General features: G+C 50.3%; 1 protein-coding gene across 2 annotated transcripts; it reads left to right on the forward strand.

The window, feature by feature from the left end:
• Positions 1-14,787, forward strand: INPP5B (inositol polyphosphate-5-phosphatase B). 2 transcript variants are annotated; one of them, XM_064398668.1, is made up of 22 exons: positions 1-271; positions 604-683; positions 1,080-1,177; positions 1,553-1,582; positions 2,042-2,152; positions 4,795-4,888; positions 5,798-5,968; positions 6,698-6,799; positions 7,183-7,297; positions 7,899-8,015; positions 8,322-8,509; positions 9,001-9,112; positions 9,274-9,383; positions 10,252-10,387; positions 10,886-10,996; positions 11,610-11,772; positions 11,926-12,161; positions 12,352-12,465; positions 12,780-12,864; positions 13,195-13,322; positions 13,984-14,095; positions 14,347-14,787. In XM_064398668.1, the coding sequence occupies exons 1-22, from the start codon at positions 215-217 to the stop codon at positions 14,469-14,471; spliced, it is 2,595 nt and encodes an 864-aa protein (XP_064254738.1). In that variant the 5' UTR covers positions 1-214; the 3' UTR covers positions 14,472-14,787. The 2 variants fall into 2 exon arrangements, with proteins under 2 accessions (XP_064254738.1, XP_064254739.1); XM_064398669.1 differs by lacking the exons at positions 1-271; positions 604-683; positions 1,080-1,177; positions 1,553-1,582; positions 2,042-2,152 and adding an exon at positions 2,412-2,467.
• Positions 14,788-14,838: the final 51 nt, after the last annotated feature.

Here is a 14,838-nt window from a genome sequence, read left to right on the forward strand (position 1 = left end):
CTCCCCCGTCCCCCGCATCCCGCCGTGCACGGCCGAGCCGCACCGCTCCCACCGCTGCTTCCCGTCCCGTTATTTCCGGCCGGCGGCGGAGCGGAGCGGAGCGGGAGCGGAGCGGCCGCGGGGGCGGCCCCGCCGGGGGAGCCGCGGCCGCCGCGCTCATCGCGCTGCGCCGGCCCGAGCGCGCAGCCGCCGGGACAGCCTCCGGCCGGCGGACATGGACCAGTCGGTGGCCATCCAGGAGAGCCTGGCGGCGGGGGCGACCTGCCGGATCGTATCCTTTGATCGGCGCCGGTGTCGCGGAGCCGCCGCGCTCCCACCCCCGGGCTGGCCCCGTCGCCCCCAGCCCCGGGCTGGCCCCGTCCCCTCCCTCCCGTTCGCTGCCGCTGCTCCCTCCTCTCCGTCCCCGCTCTCTCCTCTCTGTCCCCGCTCCCTCCCGCTGTCCCCGCTCCCTCCTCTCCGTCCCCGCTCCCTCCCGCTGTCCCCGCCGCTCTCCCTCCGCTCCGTCCCCGCTCTCTCCCGCCGGTCCCCCGCTCCGATCTTCGCTCCGTCCGCCGCCTCCCCGCTCCCGGCGCTGTCCCGCGGTTCCTTGACCCGCAGCCGCAGGCGGTGCAGGCCCTGCTGCCGTCGGGGGACAGCGTGGAGAGCCGGCTGCTGGGGCTGGTGGAGTGCCGCGGGCACAACGCGTGGGTACCGGGGCGCGGGGCGGGCAGGGACAGCGCCCGAGGGAGCTCTGCGGGACCCTCAGGAGCCGCCACGGCACCCGAGAGCCCCCTCCCATCCAAGGGCTTTCCGCCAGGGTGCAGTGCTGTAGGGCAGCACCTTGAAGGCGTGGTGCCTTGGTGTCCTGGGTGGTCAGTGAGAAACCCCAGGCCTTGAGCTGCTCTGCTCTGCGGGTTGTGTGAACACATTATTTAAGTGCTGGGGGAGCAGGTGGGTGGCACTTGGTTGAGGAGGTGGTTTGGGATTTGCACGAGGCTGTGCTGGCCGGTGCTGCTGGGTGGGATGGGGTCTGTGCTTGTCTGTCTGCAGACATGCCAAGCTGAGGAGGCTTTGCCTCCGTGCCTGCTCTGTGCTTGCAGGATCTATGTGTACACTCACCGCAGGATGGCCATCACAGCTGAGGACGTCTGGCTGGAGAGAGTGATCCCCATCACCGATGAGTTTGCAGTGGAAGAAGGTACTGACACACTGTGGTGGCTCAGTGCCAGTTCCAAAGAATGGGATAAAGGGGTTTGGTGTCCATATTCTGCTGTCCTGCTTCCTGAAATTTGCAATCTATTTTGCTGTCCTGTTTCCTGAAATTTGCAATCTCTTGTATCTTCACATTTTTCAAGTTTGTTATCTTTGGTGACACTTGTGCACTGCATGGCCTCTCTGGCAGGGCCCTGTGAGGACCAGAGTACCTCTGTCCCACCAGGCCCCAGCCCCTGCCCAGCAGGTTTGTTCTGCCTGCCTCTGTTCCTGCAGGGATGTTTGGAGTTTGGAGAAGTATCAGCGTGGTATGCAAACCTGCTGCTTTAGCTTTCAACTGAACTTTGTCTTACTTTTGCAGTTGTACTCGAGAGTGACCTTCACGTCATCGGTGAGTTCTGTGCTTGCTTTAGTGCCTGTGTTACAGGTGCTCTGGGGCTTGGGCCAGCTGCATGCAGTGGGCAGGACTGGGGGGTTCTTGGCCCCAGAGGAGCTGACTGGGGAGGGGTTGTGCCCTGTGGCTCCTGGGGCAGTTGCCATGCTGTTGGCCATTGTTACCTGTTGATAATGAGCACTGCCAGCCCCATTCAACCAAGGGAACTAATTCTCCATATGCTGCTGCTGGAAGATTTATTCTTGTCCCTGAACAAGCAGAATAATAATTTTTATAAATGCTGATTTTTATATTTTAAGTGGCATTCTCATATAAATCTTTGGAACGGAACATGGTAAGAAGGCATGGGGAGATGTTGCCAAAGGCTGTGTGCATGTGCACACCGAGCGAGACACGCTCAGTTTGTGGAGGTTTGTCAGCACGACCCACCGCAGCTCTTTCTCCCGATGTCCGCAGGCTCGGACGTGACTGTCCAGATGGGCTCAGCAGACGATCGGCTGACAGTGCAGCTGCCCTTCGGCTCCCACACGCGCTCGTTCCTGCAGGAGGTCAGCAGGTGCAGCGCAGGTACGAGCTCCCTGCCTACCTATGGGTCCGGTCCCCTTCGGGAGCAGCTCGTCCCTGCCGCGGGTGGAGGAGCGCCGCTGGCCTCCCTGCTCGAACTGCCGTGTCTGGCAGCACCCGGCAGCGATGCCCGGTGTTTCGGGGGCAGAGGCAGCGGCTGCTGGCGGGCCCGAGGCCGAGCGGGCGGGCGCTGCGCTGCCGGGGCGGGCCGGGGCGGGCGCTGGGGCCGGGGCGGGCGCTGGGGCCGGGGCGGGCCGGGCCGGGGCGGCCGTGGGCGCCGAGCTGCGGCGATGTCCGCGGGCGGGCGGCCCCGCCGAGGTGAGCGCGGGGACCCGCCGGGGTGGGCGGGGGGCCGCGCTGTCCGGCCGGGGCTGGCCGGGGCGGCGGGGCCGGGCTGAGCGCCCGCCGGAGCTCCGCGGCGCGGCCGGGCCGGGAGGCGGCGGGGCGGCTCCGCGGCAGCTCCGCGGCAGCTCCAGGCCAGCTCCGCCGCGGGCTCGGAGCTGCTGCCGGGCTCCGGCCGCCGGGGCTCCGCTGGCCTGGCCCCCGCTGCCCGCCCCGTGCGGCTCCTCCGGGCGGGCCGCGCTCTTCCGGCGCCTCCTCCGCTGGCTCCGCGGCGTTTCCCGCTTGCAGAGCGCACGTGTGAGGAGATTCGGAGCTAAAGGAACTCCTGGAAGTCAGTGTGCGGTTCAAAACCCGAGTGTTGGCGTGTTGCTGCACCTGGACTGCTCTGGTTGCATGAAGGCTAATTTAATTCTCCCCTTTGGATGCTAAGCATGAATCCTGTTTATCCAGGAGATAGGATACATTTTCCTGCTGCTCTGTAATGTCAGTGAACGTTTTTAACATTAATGCCTTTATTACTGCTTGGATCTCATTTAACTGCAAATCCTGTGCAGTCAAGACCTCCTTTGCTCTCTGCATGTTGCTCTGTATTTCAGTGCTCAGTTCAATAATCGAACAAGGCCATTATTCCACTTCAGAGTGCTTTCATATAGATTCCTCTGGCTACAGGAATCTGTGGCTAGGTATAAACATATCTAAGAAAACAGCCCTTTACCAAAGCTAATCTCTTTCTTAGAAGAATCCTACCTAAAGCTGATTTCTGCCCGTGAGGTTAGAATGCAAAGTGTGATGTATAACTCTGATCTTTGGATCAGGCAGCAGTTGTGACAGCAGCAGGGTCACACACCTTTCCATTCTGCAGTAATGCCTTCTGCACACTGGCGAGTGGCATTGACCCATGTAGGTAATAAAGCCTGGGAATCTGCTCTTTTCTTGGCACAAAAATATCCATTGTCCATTGAGGTGAAGGTTCAGGTTGGTTCCTGTCACTCACTCTCAAGGGATGTTGCATGGTTGTTAGTGGGAGAGCTTGCAGAGGTCCAGAGAGCAGTAACTGAGCTCTCAACACCCATGGAGAAACATGTCCCAGGCCCCTGTGTGCACACTTCCCAGTGCATCTCTGTGTGCTCCTGGGCAATTCTGCTTGACTTGAGCTGTGTGATCTGCAGTGAGGTTTCAGTCATGTGCTCTTCTGCGTCCAAGCTCTGATAAATCCTCTTACACAGTCTATTCTCAGAAGGCTCTTGGGCAGAAGAGGTTATCCAGGCTGAGAATTTGGCCGCTTCTTGTCATCTGGTTTGTATCCCGAGGACCTGGGTGAAGTACTGCAAGTTCTATTTCTGTTTTGTGCTCGTGTTCTGCAGAATGTTCTGTGACAGCAATAACATCTTAATTTTTTCTGGGTTGTGCTCACTGGAGGAGAAGCTCAGCTGAATGTCTAGAACCCATCAGTCTTAGCAATTTCTACATCATGATTAGATTTGTGTGCTAAGGAGCATGATTTTAAGATTGCCGGTTTTGCATCTTAAACACAGAGACCTCCCCCAGAATCCTCTTTTTTAATTGTTATTTTGCAACTTGTAGGAGCAGAATATTGTAACTGAAACAAAGTGCTGAAAGCCTGGTCGAATTTTGGTAAGGTAGTGTGATGTGTTAGTGTCACTCCTGTGGTTAGTTCACTTTGTGTGGTAGCAGCCCTGTTACTATTTTAGGAATGTGGAGTTTGCAGTGAGGCAGATGTTGCTGCTGAGGTTTCGTGGGTCCCTGGTGTGACTCTTTGTGGCCCTCAAGGTGTCTTTGACACCTGTGCCTTGCTGGGTATTTGTAGATAAGCAGAAACCCTTTAAATGGTATCGTGGGGTTTGTTTGTTTCCTTGTTTTCCACTTTCTTTGTACTTCCTGTCTTGCTTCAGAAAGGAAAAATCTGCTATTAACATAAATTTTTCAGATTCCTGGGGTAAAGCCCTGGGTTTTGTGCTGCTAAGTCCTGCTTCAGCTTAGCTGTAAAGGAGAGCCAGCAGCAAGTGCTCCCACAGAGGACAGGGCTGCTCTCTCTGGCTCCTGTCACTCCTTCCTCTGCAGGGGAAGCTGCATCATCACACAACCCTTGGGGCAGAGTAAGCTGAATCTGTCAGATAGCTGAAAGAGAGACTGTGTGGTACTTTGTTTTTTCCACACAAATCTAAATTATTTTCTGCCCACAGATTTTTGCCAGTGTTTACATAAGCATGTTGATAAATGGAAGAACACTTTGTGTTTAAAGTGAAACTTTTTGTTGGTTGCTTTTTTTTTTTTTTCTCCAGAAGCGGTTGGCTCTGAAGGTGTCAAACAAAATGGGAAAAAAGCTGCAGTCAGTCAGAGCTGCAGCCACGACAGCACTGATAAAAGTACTCCCAGGTCAGTGCACAGAGGTGGGGGGCTCTAGAGTAGCAGCCAGCAACTTTTTGAGATGAGAATCTGCAGGTTCTAGTTAAGAGAGAAAAAAGTTCAGCATAAGCATGCTGTCAAAACATTGGTGGAGATTTCATTCCACTCCCTCTCCCTACAATCCTTCCAGTCCCCTGTTTGGGCATATTTTGGCTGTTTAGTGGGACAGGACCTGCTAGCATTGTTTATTTTGAATTCAGAGAGCTTTGGCTTAGAGCCGCTGTGTTTCATAGATACACTCTGAAAATGTTACAGTTTCATTTTCCAGTTCCCAGGACTTTGTGGACCCTGATGCAAAGCATTCAGAGTCTGTCCGTGTGCTGTCCTTGGCACTGGTATGCTGCCTTTAAATTTGTACCATCCAATTGCTGGTGGGAATTCCCAAGCTGTGGCATTATTCCTTTGCAAAAGGAGTTTGCAGAGCCAGGAGACACAAAGTAAAACCACCTCCACCTCCACCCACCCTAGGCAGAATTGGAAGATTTCCACCAGGAGGTTTTCTAAACAAACACAGTTCTTCATTCTCTGGCTGAGGCAGAGGGAGATGAGATTTCCTTCTCCTCGCTGCAGTAAGCAGGGAAGATGTTCAGGTTTTGTATCATTTTCCAGGTGTGAGTAAGACCTGCTCTGCATCAACAGGCTGCACCAGGATGGTGAAAACCATTTGTTATTTTAGTTAGTTAAACTGCTTTTGTCTGCAGATCTCAACCCTGCTAAGAAATGCTCTTTTCAGTCTTCTTGGCTTATCCCAAATGTTACCTGTCCTTAGTGAGCAAACAGAAAAATGTGAATTAAGGCCTCGGTGGCAGAAATATGCTAGTTAGGGTAGCATAGTGGGGATAGCCTGGGCTTCACCTGTGGTTTTGCTTTCATTTGCAGGCAAAACAAACTCAAGCCTGAAGTGAGAACTGAACAGGTTCGGGCCTCCCGTGTCATGGCTTCCAACAAGGCCTCAATCTTATCAGAGCCAAAGTTTGGCCTCAGAGATACTATTGTTAAATCTCAGCTTTTGCAAATGCAGGACTCCTACACACACATCCAGAACTACAGGTAATGATCTTCCTCAGAAGAACTTACTTTTGTGGGCTGTAACTATAGCATAGACTGTCAGAATAACTCATCTGTTATTTCATCATTTTCCACAAACAGGAAATTCTGAAGAAAAGTATGATCCATACTTTCCAGAACAGTTCTCTTTCCACGTTTAGACATGAGCAGAGCAGAATTTCATTCATGTCTCTGTCAAGACTTGCCTCATGGTTCTTGTTGAGGAAATGGCCTTTTTGAAATCACTTTTTTTCTGTGCTTATTTTAGACAGTGTCTGGAAATGCATCAGCTCTGTGCACTCCAGCCTTCTCCCTCTCCATTTCTGTCCACTGCTTATCTACGTAGTTGTTCCAATAAGCTCATAAGAAAGAGCTTGAGTGACATATATAATTAGGACCAAAACTTTACTATGTTTGAAATAATTTTATGCATCTCATTCTGTGAATTTATCATTTCAAGCTGCTACTGCACAGCTACAGCCTTATTTTGTTTTTTCTTTAACACTTTGGGTATAACAATGTGTCCTTCTGTAAAAATGCATCTGTAAAGGTGCAGTTGTAATTAGATAATTTTAGGGATTTAAACTTTGTCACCTTCCTTAATTTCCCCTGGCTACACGTTGGTTATATAGAACATTATTTACCTGGTTGACAGCAGTGCTGTTTCCTGGGCTCTGCAGGAAGTTTGCTCTCCCAGTCTCCAGCTCTGGGGTTCTGTCACTGTCTTTGCAGGGTTTTTGTGGGGACATACAACGTGAATGGTCAGTCACCCACAGAGAGTCTCCAGCCTTGGCTGAGGTGTGATGCTGAGCCTCCAGACATTTACTGTGTGGGGTGAGTGTCTGTCCCTGCCCACCTCACTAACCTGGGCTGTGCAGGTGGATCTGTCACCCAGAGGAGTTCAGCCAGGACACCACAGGAATGTTGGCACTGGTGCAGTGCCTGCACAGCTCCAGGGTGGGTGTGTCCACAGCCTGTAAGGTTTGTTGGTCTGGTAGGGTTTGGTCTCTCAGTGTTACAAAATCCTTAATGCCATTTGGTGTAACAATGACAGTAATTTAGCTTTACATTTGACATACATCTACAATCAGCAAAACTGAATTTGAGTTTTCAGTTATAAATTTCGTGAGTATGAGCTGATTTAGTTCTTTCCCAGAGAAGGGATTGGAGAGGTATAAACAAGTGCATGCATCCATGGGTTCCTTCCTCTAACACAGTTTCCAGGAGCTTGATCTGACTAAAGAAGCCTTCTTTTTCAATGACACACCGAAAGAAGAAGAATGGTTTAAAGCTGTAACTGATAGTCTTCACCCAGATGCCAAATATGCAAAGGTAAATGTGGCTTTTGGGGAGGTTTGAGTGTGGAATCATTTCCCACTTGGCTCTCTTTTCCCTTTGCTTTCTCTTGTTCTCAGTGGCTGTGTCTTCAGAGGCTGTGCAGGTTCTGTAGGTGGTGGTTCTGTGCAGGGTGATGAGGCAGGGCAGGATGGGAAACAGAGCCAGGCTTCCCCACTTAAAGGGAGCTCCTGCTGTCTTGGGGAAGGAGAACAGGAAGTTCTGTACCTTCTTCCTTCTTCCACCGTACAATGTATGGTGGAATGAATTGTGAAGGTATTTTGGTAGGAATACTGCTTTTGTTTGAGCTCCTGCTCCATAGGTCTGCTTCATCTCTTGTCTCTGTTGTTGAAGGGAATCTCCTTCCATGAGCCTATGTCTGTGTGTAGCTCTTGCTTTGGGCTTCAACTTCCTTGACTGATGTTGCTCCCAGCTCCTTCCTGGGCTGTGCTGCTGGGGCCTGTGCACTGTGAGCCCTGCTGGTGCACCAGATGATCCTGAATCTTTCTCTTTGGTGACCCGTGTTGTGGATGGATGTGCCTTCTCTCAGCAAGCCTCTTCCATTGCAGCATTGAATGGAGCAGGGTCTGTTTTTCAGGTGAAACTTGTGCGGCTGGTGGGGATCATGCTCCTGCTGTATGTGAAGGCAGAACTTGCTCTGAACATCTCCGAGGTGGAAGTTGAGACTGTGGGGACTGGAATCATGGGGAGGATGGTAAGAATGGCAAATGTGCATGAGAAGGGGTGAGATTTGGAAGAGCCCCCCTCCTTGGATGCATTGGTTATTCCTCCAGCTAAGGGCTGCCTCTAGAAGCAGATGTCCTACCCGTGCCAGCTCAGGGCACTGTGAGAGGGAACTGCCAGCTGTGCACCCATGTTCAAAGCAGTAATCACGAATTAGGATTTTCAGCCTATTCCTTCTTCTGGAATTAAACACTCTGTCCCAAAGTCTTCTGGCTTGGCCACTGCTAGTGACTCATCTGCAGTGTAGAAGCTTCTGACCAATGCCTTTCTCTTTCAGGGTAACAAAGGTGGAGTTGCCATCAGGTTTAAATTCCACAACACCAGTGTGTGCATTGTGAACTCTCACCTGGCAGCTCACACAGAGGAATACGAGCGGAGGAACCAGGACTTCAAAGACATCTGCTCTCGGATGCAGTTCTGCCAGTCGGATCCAAACTTGCCCCCTCTCACTATTGGCAAGCACGAGTATGCTTCCCATCTGGCTGTGGGAATCATGGCACATGCAAGGGAGCACTCTGTGAATGTGCTGGGGGGTGAGCAGGGGGCCCAGTGCCATAAACGTCAGCTGGAGGGGCCAGAAAAGCTTTACCTGGTTTGGACAGGGCTCACCCACACAGTTCTGACAGGTCACTTGTCACCTTATTTTACTCTCGAGCCTGGAGTGGGGATGGGGCAGGAATAAGCACTGACTTCCCCATCTGTGGAATTCAGGCACTGTGGAGCAATAACAGCACCAGTCATGAAGGGATAGTGACAAACTCGCAGAACAGTGATTAATAATGGCAAAAAGAGGAAAGGTTTTTAAGTTTCCACTGTTATTCCTGATGAGAGCAGCTCAGCAGAGGGGTTGTGATGGGGGGAGCCCCAGAGCTGCAGAGTGGAGCTGCTGTCCATGGCTGGCTGTGCTCTGGGGCAGCTTCAGGCCTCTGCACATTGTGGTGTTTGTTCTCTCTCAGTGTGATCCTGTGGCTGGGGGACCTCAACTACCGTCTGGAGGAGCTGGATGTGGCCAAAGTGAAGCAGCTTGTAGAGGAGAAAGCATTTCTAGAGCTTTGCCAGTATGACCAGGTACTGCTGGCTCACCTACCTGCACATGGTGCTGAGGGTGCTTGGTACAAATCCCACAACTCCTTGGCCTTTTCTGTGCTCATTTTCTCCCTTTTACTCCAGATGGAAATTGGGCTTAAGTTTATCTAAAATTAAAGTTTTCATATTTTCTTCTTTTGTAGCTGAAGAGGCAAATGAAGGCAAATGCAGCCTTTGAAGGCTTCACAGAAGGAGAGATCTCTTTCCAGCCAACATACAAGTATGATGCTGGCTGTGATGACTGGGACACAAGGTACAGTGAATGTCTCAGATGTGATGCTACAAATGGCTGATGTTAGCACTGAGGGAAATAAAAACAAGGCTAAATGATATTGCAGGTCTAATGGCTGTAAATAGGAACAGATGTGAGATTATTTCTGGTTCTCTCCCTTTGCTCCAAAATTCATCTCCTTTTTACATCTATTTGTTTTTCTCCCACAGCTATTTGTCAGATACTCCTAATATTTTTTCCCAGTAAAAATCATGTTAGATTTCCTCTCAGAAATGATTCATTAACAAAGTTAATCAATCCTTTTAGCTAGTTTAATTCTTTTTTGTCTGGTTTGTTGGTTTTTTCCCTAAGCAAAACTTTTAGGATCTCATTTTTGCTGATCTCTCCTGTACCTGCTCAGGTGAGACCAGCCAGGGTCGATGTGGAGTCAGCTGTGCTGCTCTTCAAAAGCCTGTGAGAACCATCCTTGTAATGCTCTGTACACAGAGCACCTCCTCTTAGCAAACCAGGAACTTCAGCTGCAAGTGCAGAAATTAAATCTGTGTGCAGCTGTCAGTGAAAACAATAAATACAAACTTTAAATGTAGAACCTTTTTGTTTTTCATGGCTCTCATGGTCAAAAATACCTGAGTATTGCTTTGTATGTTAATTGTATCTTGCACCTTTGAAGAAGTAGGAAGTAAAGCATGAGCTAGAGATACCTTATAACAGACACTCAGATTTTTTTATATCTGTGTGAAGAAACTGTTAAAAATACCACTTGGACGGAGAATGAGCTCCAGCCATGGCAGGAAAGCCCGATCTCTGTGTGAGCAGTGTGCTGCCCTGTGTTGTTACTGCAGCTGCACTGTGCCTGGAAATGGTGATTTTTTTTCCCCCTGTGTTTTAGTGAGAAGTGTCGAGTTCCAGCGTGGTGTGACCGGATACTCTGGAAAGGGCAGAACATTGCCCAGCTGAGCTATCGCAGCCACATGGCTCTGAAGCTCAGTGACCACAAGCCAGTGAGCTCTGTGTTTGATATTGGGGTAAGTGTGGCAGTGCTGGATGGAGTAACTCTGCTGACCTCATTCCCTGGGTGCTGATTTCTCTCTCCTGCTTTTCTGGCATCCACAGGGAACAATGGCTTGAAAGGTGGGCTGGATCAGATATGGAGATGGGATTGTTGACCAGACTAAGCGAGGGTTGTGTAAATGATACTGCAGTTAAGCTGGATAAGGCCTGAATATCTGTCAGTGTTCTTTGGGAACAGAGTGGTGTCTTGTCAAACATCCTATTTTTTCTGAGGGGAAAAAAAAAAGGTTGATCTAATACTGACTGAGTGACTCTTGTTAGTTATGGCGAGATCCTTTAGTATTGGATCATGAGAAGATCTTGGAGATTAGTGCTCCAAACAGCTCTGCCCATTCCCTGTGTTGTAAACCCTAGTGTGCTGTTAAATCAAATCACCTCCCATGTTTGCATCTGTTCCAGCTGTCCTGCAGAGGACAGTCAATGCAGGCTGGTGCAGCGTGTGTCCCTTTCAGGTGAAGGTTGTGAATGAAGAGCTATACAGAAAAGCCTTTGAGGAAATCGTGCGCTCCCTGGATAAGCTGGAGAATGCCAACATTCCCTCGGTGACACTGTCCCGCAGAGAGGTAGGGCATGGCCACTGCCAGCACTCCCTGAAGGGACTGAGCAACCCTAGACCCCAGCAGTAGAAGATGGATCCTGGACCCTTGCGTCTGTTCCAAAAAGTAGAATATTTTGACTTCCAGTTGCTCTCTGTTTGCAAGCCCTAGGAGTCTTTGCTCCTATTTAGATGCTGGTGAATTCCATTCACAGTCCAAGGCTGAACCACAGGGTGTGTCATTCCCTGAGGTGGGAAGAGAGAAAGTAAAAAGGTGGTTTGTGACCCTTGCTCTGACTTGTGCTTTCAAACATAAAATGTAAAATTGTAAGGGTCTGGAGAAGGTCAGAAAGCAGCATTTGCTTTGTGTGTTGGGACTATAAAGATAAGCTCAGGAGACATTTGAGGCTACAGCTATCTCATTCTCAATTTTATTGTAGTTATTTGAGGGCAGCATTTGTTTTAAAGGGCCCCCTGACAGAAAGAACTTTGGCATTCAGAGTATGCACATGTGAGGAGATGGGGGTGGGAGCAAGGGGTTAATCTATTTGTCTTTCTGCTTAATAATTAAACCACAGGACAGGAATTGCTGCTCAAGCAAGGTGAATTGGCTAATGATGTTGACTGACATTTGTTTCTAGATCCATTTTAAGGATGTTAAATACATGCAGCTGCAGGTAGAGAGGTTTACAATCCGCAATGGCCAAGTGCCCTGCCAATTCGAATTTATCACCAAACCAGATGAGAAAACCTACTGCAAGGAGTGGCTGATTGCTAATCCCAGTAAGGGCTTCTTGCTCTCAGGTGAGCTCCTCCTTTTGTCTCATGTTCATGAGCTGATATTGTCCCCTTCTGGCTTAGTTCCCTCTACACTTCTGAGCATGCTGTGCCTCTTTGCAGGCTGTTGGTTTAATACTAGTTGTAACTGAGTCTGTTTTTTTGATCATATTCTGGCAGATGCTGAGATCACAGTTGAGCTGGAGGTGTTTGTTAATAAATCAACAGCTACTCGCTTAAACTCTGGAGAGGAAAAACTTGAAGATATCTTAGTCTTGCACCTTGTCAGAGGGAAGGATTATTTTCTATCTGTAACAGGCAACTATTTGCCAAGTTGCTTTGGGTCTCCCATCCATACACTGTGTTACATGAGGGAACCAATCCAGGACATGTCAGCAGAATCCATTCGGAGACTTGTGAGTTAAAGACAAGATTCCCTTCCAAACACACAAGAGCATTAAAACTAGATGCTAAGGCCTGTTTGTTTTTATTAAGAAGTCTCAATTCTCAGGTATAAGCTTTGTGAAGTACTTTTGCCGAGTCGAATAAGAACTTGGCTAGCTACCTTTTGTTTGTCTCCCTCCTGCCCACACTGCCCTCCCTCAGACCCTGATGCCAGTAGACATGAGTGATGATCCTGCCCAAGATGAAAAGCCTATGGAGATCCCAAAAGAGCTGTGGATGATGGTGGATCACTTGAATCGCAACGCTTCCCAGCAGGTTGGCACTGGAAACACAAAATGAGATGTTTGCATTGGGTTGAGTTTTGAAGAAGATACTGGTAACAGCAATCACTGTGAGCTGGGTGTGTTTGGCCAAAGGCCATGGGAGATGAGTGGTGCTGATGCCCCAGGTTGTACTGTTTGGTGCTAGTGACCATGTCTGTGTGTCCAGGTATCAGCAGTGTCCAAGTATCAAGCAGACTTGGGTGGTAACCACCAATTTGGAGAGACTTTCCAGGCAGATTATAAGGACGTTGCTCTATTTACCCACAATTCTATTTTCCTTGGACTGATACAGTGTTGTCTTTGCAGGAGGACCTGTTTCAGCAGCCAGGCCTCAGATCTGAATTTGAGCAAATCCGAGACTGTTTGGACAAGGGAATGTACGACACTTTCTGTATCCTTTTAGACTGATGTCCAGGAAGGCTCCCTGTGCCAGAGTGCCAAAACAGAGAGGTTTTTAAGCTGCTGTCTCTCCTCCTGGGGTTCCTGAGCTCTGCATTTCCTCATGGCTCTGTGTCATCCTCTGCTGAGTGCTGGCCATGTCAATGAATGACACAAGAGCCCAGCTGCTAACAGCAACAGCTCGTGTGGAGGCCAGGGGTTCAACCCAAAGCTGTGAGCTGTGGGCAGAGGTCTGGGACACCTAACCCAAAGTTCATTCGTGTTTCAGCAGAAATAGGACCAGCCTAGGTCGTGCTGTGCTCTTCCTTAACCTCTGGATCAGTGGGCAGCAACCACTCCGTGGCAGAGGCCCTGCTGCTGTTCCTGGAGAGCCTTCCTGAGCCTGTCATCTGCTGCAGGTTCTACAGCTCCTGCCTGGAGAGCGCCAGCAACTACGGCCTGAGCTGCCAGGTACAGCTGGCTGCCCAGGGACCAGCCCCAGTTCAGAGGGAGGGCAGGAAACTGGCCACTGGTGACACCAGTCCCAGAGGGAGAACAGGCAAACTGGCCTCTGGTGACACCAGTTCCAGAGGGAGGGGAGGAAACTGGCCTCTGGTGACACCAATTCCAGAGGATGGGCAGGCAAACTGGCCTCTGGTGACACCAGCCCCACAGGGAGAGCAGGCAAATTGGCCTCTGGTGACACCAGTTCCAGAGGGAGGGGAGGAAACTGGCCTCTGGTGACACCAATTCCAGAGGATGGGCAGGCAAATTGGCCTCTGGTGACACCAGTTCCAGAGGGAGGGGAGGAAACTGGCCTCTGGTGACACCATTTTTAGAGGGAGGGCAGGCAAACTGGCCTCTGGTGACACCAATTCCTGAGGATGGGCAGGCAAACTGGCCTGTGGTGACACCAGTTCAGAGGGAGGGGAGGCAAACTGGCCTCTGCTACACCAGTCACCCGGTTTTGCTCTCAGTAACTTAATCCTCTGTTAACAGAAATTATCTGGAACTGGTGATTTTAGGGTATAAAGAGCTGTTGGCACCTGCACACAGGGGGGTTTTGGGGCAGATGCAGCTGGAAGGCATGGCTGTGTCTGCAATATAAATGTTGGTGTTTTCCCCTCCCCAGATTATCGCTGACCTACCAGTGTTCCACAAAAACGTGTTTGAATATCTGATGGCGTTTCTACGAGAGCTACTGAAGAACTCAGGGAAAAACCACTTGGACGTGAACATTCTTGGTAAGGCCTGCACAATAACCCTCTGCTCAGAGGGGCTGCACAAAACACTTCATACCCGAGTGCAGCCATGGCTTGTAGTGCTTTGAACCTTTAATTATTAGCGAATAGTCCACAGAAACGCAGGAGTGTGGGGAAGGAGCCCGGAGATGTGGGGATTTTCAGTTTTATCCTGCCTCACTCCAAATTTAGGCTCTATTCCCAGGTCTTTGCGTGTCCTGCCCTCACTGTGTGTCCGTGTGTCCTTCCCACAGCCAGCGTGTTCGGTGGTTTGCTGCTGCGGCCTCCTCCTGGCCACCCCACGCCCGACATCGCCGAGAAGAGGAAAGCCCAGCAGTTTATCCACCAGTTCCTCGTGAGAGAGGATGATTTGCCATGAATATCAGATGCGGTCATGTCTGACTTGTAGACATTGAATTACTGTAAAAAATATTTTTTTGTACATTATAATGGCACTTTTTTTTTGATATCACGGTATTTTATACAATCTGCGTCTTTCGAAAGCTGAGATCAGGCAGTTTGACCCCTGATTACGCTGTAAACTACACAAAGTTTCCCAACAAGCTGTACGTAGAGTCGAAAAACACCGAGAGAGCTGATATTTACACTGTATTGTATTTAACTTGTTGAAACCACCGGAGTTTTTCAAACCCCTGCTATTTAAATAAAAAAAAAACATCTTTTCGCGGCCTGTGCCCCGGTGTCGCTGAGGGCCGTGAGGGCGCGCGCGGCCGCCAGGGGGCGCC

This window comes from Passer domesticus, chromosome 24, assembly GCF_036417665.1.
Source record: "Passer domesticus isolate bPasDom1 chromosome 24, bPasDom1.hap1, whole genome shotgun sequence".
In the NCBI taxonomy this organism is placed as follows: domain Eukaryota; kingdom Metazoa; phylum Chordata; class Aves; order Passeriformes; family Passeridae; genus Passer; species Passer domesticus.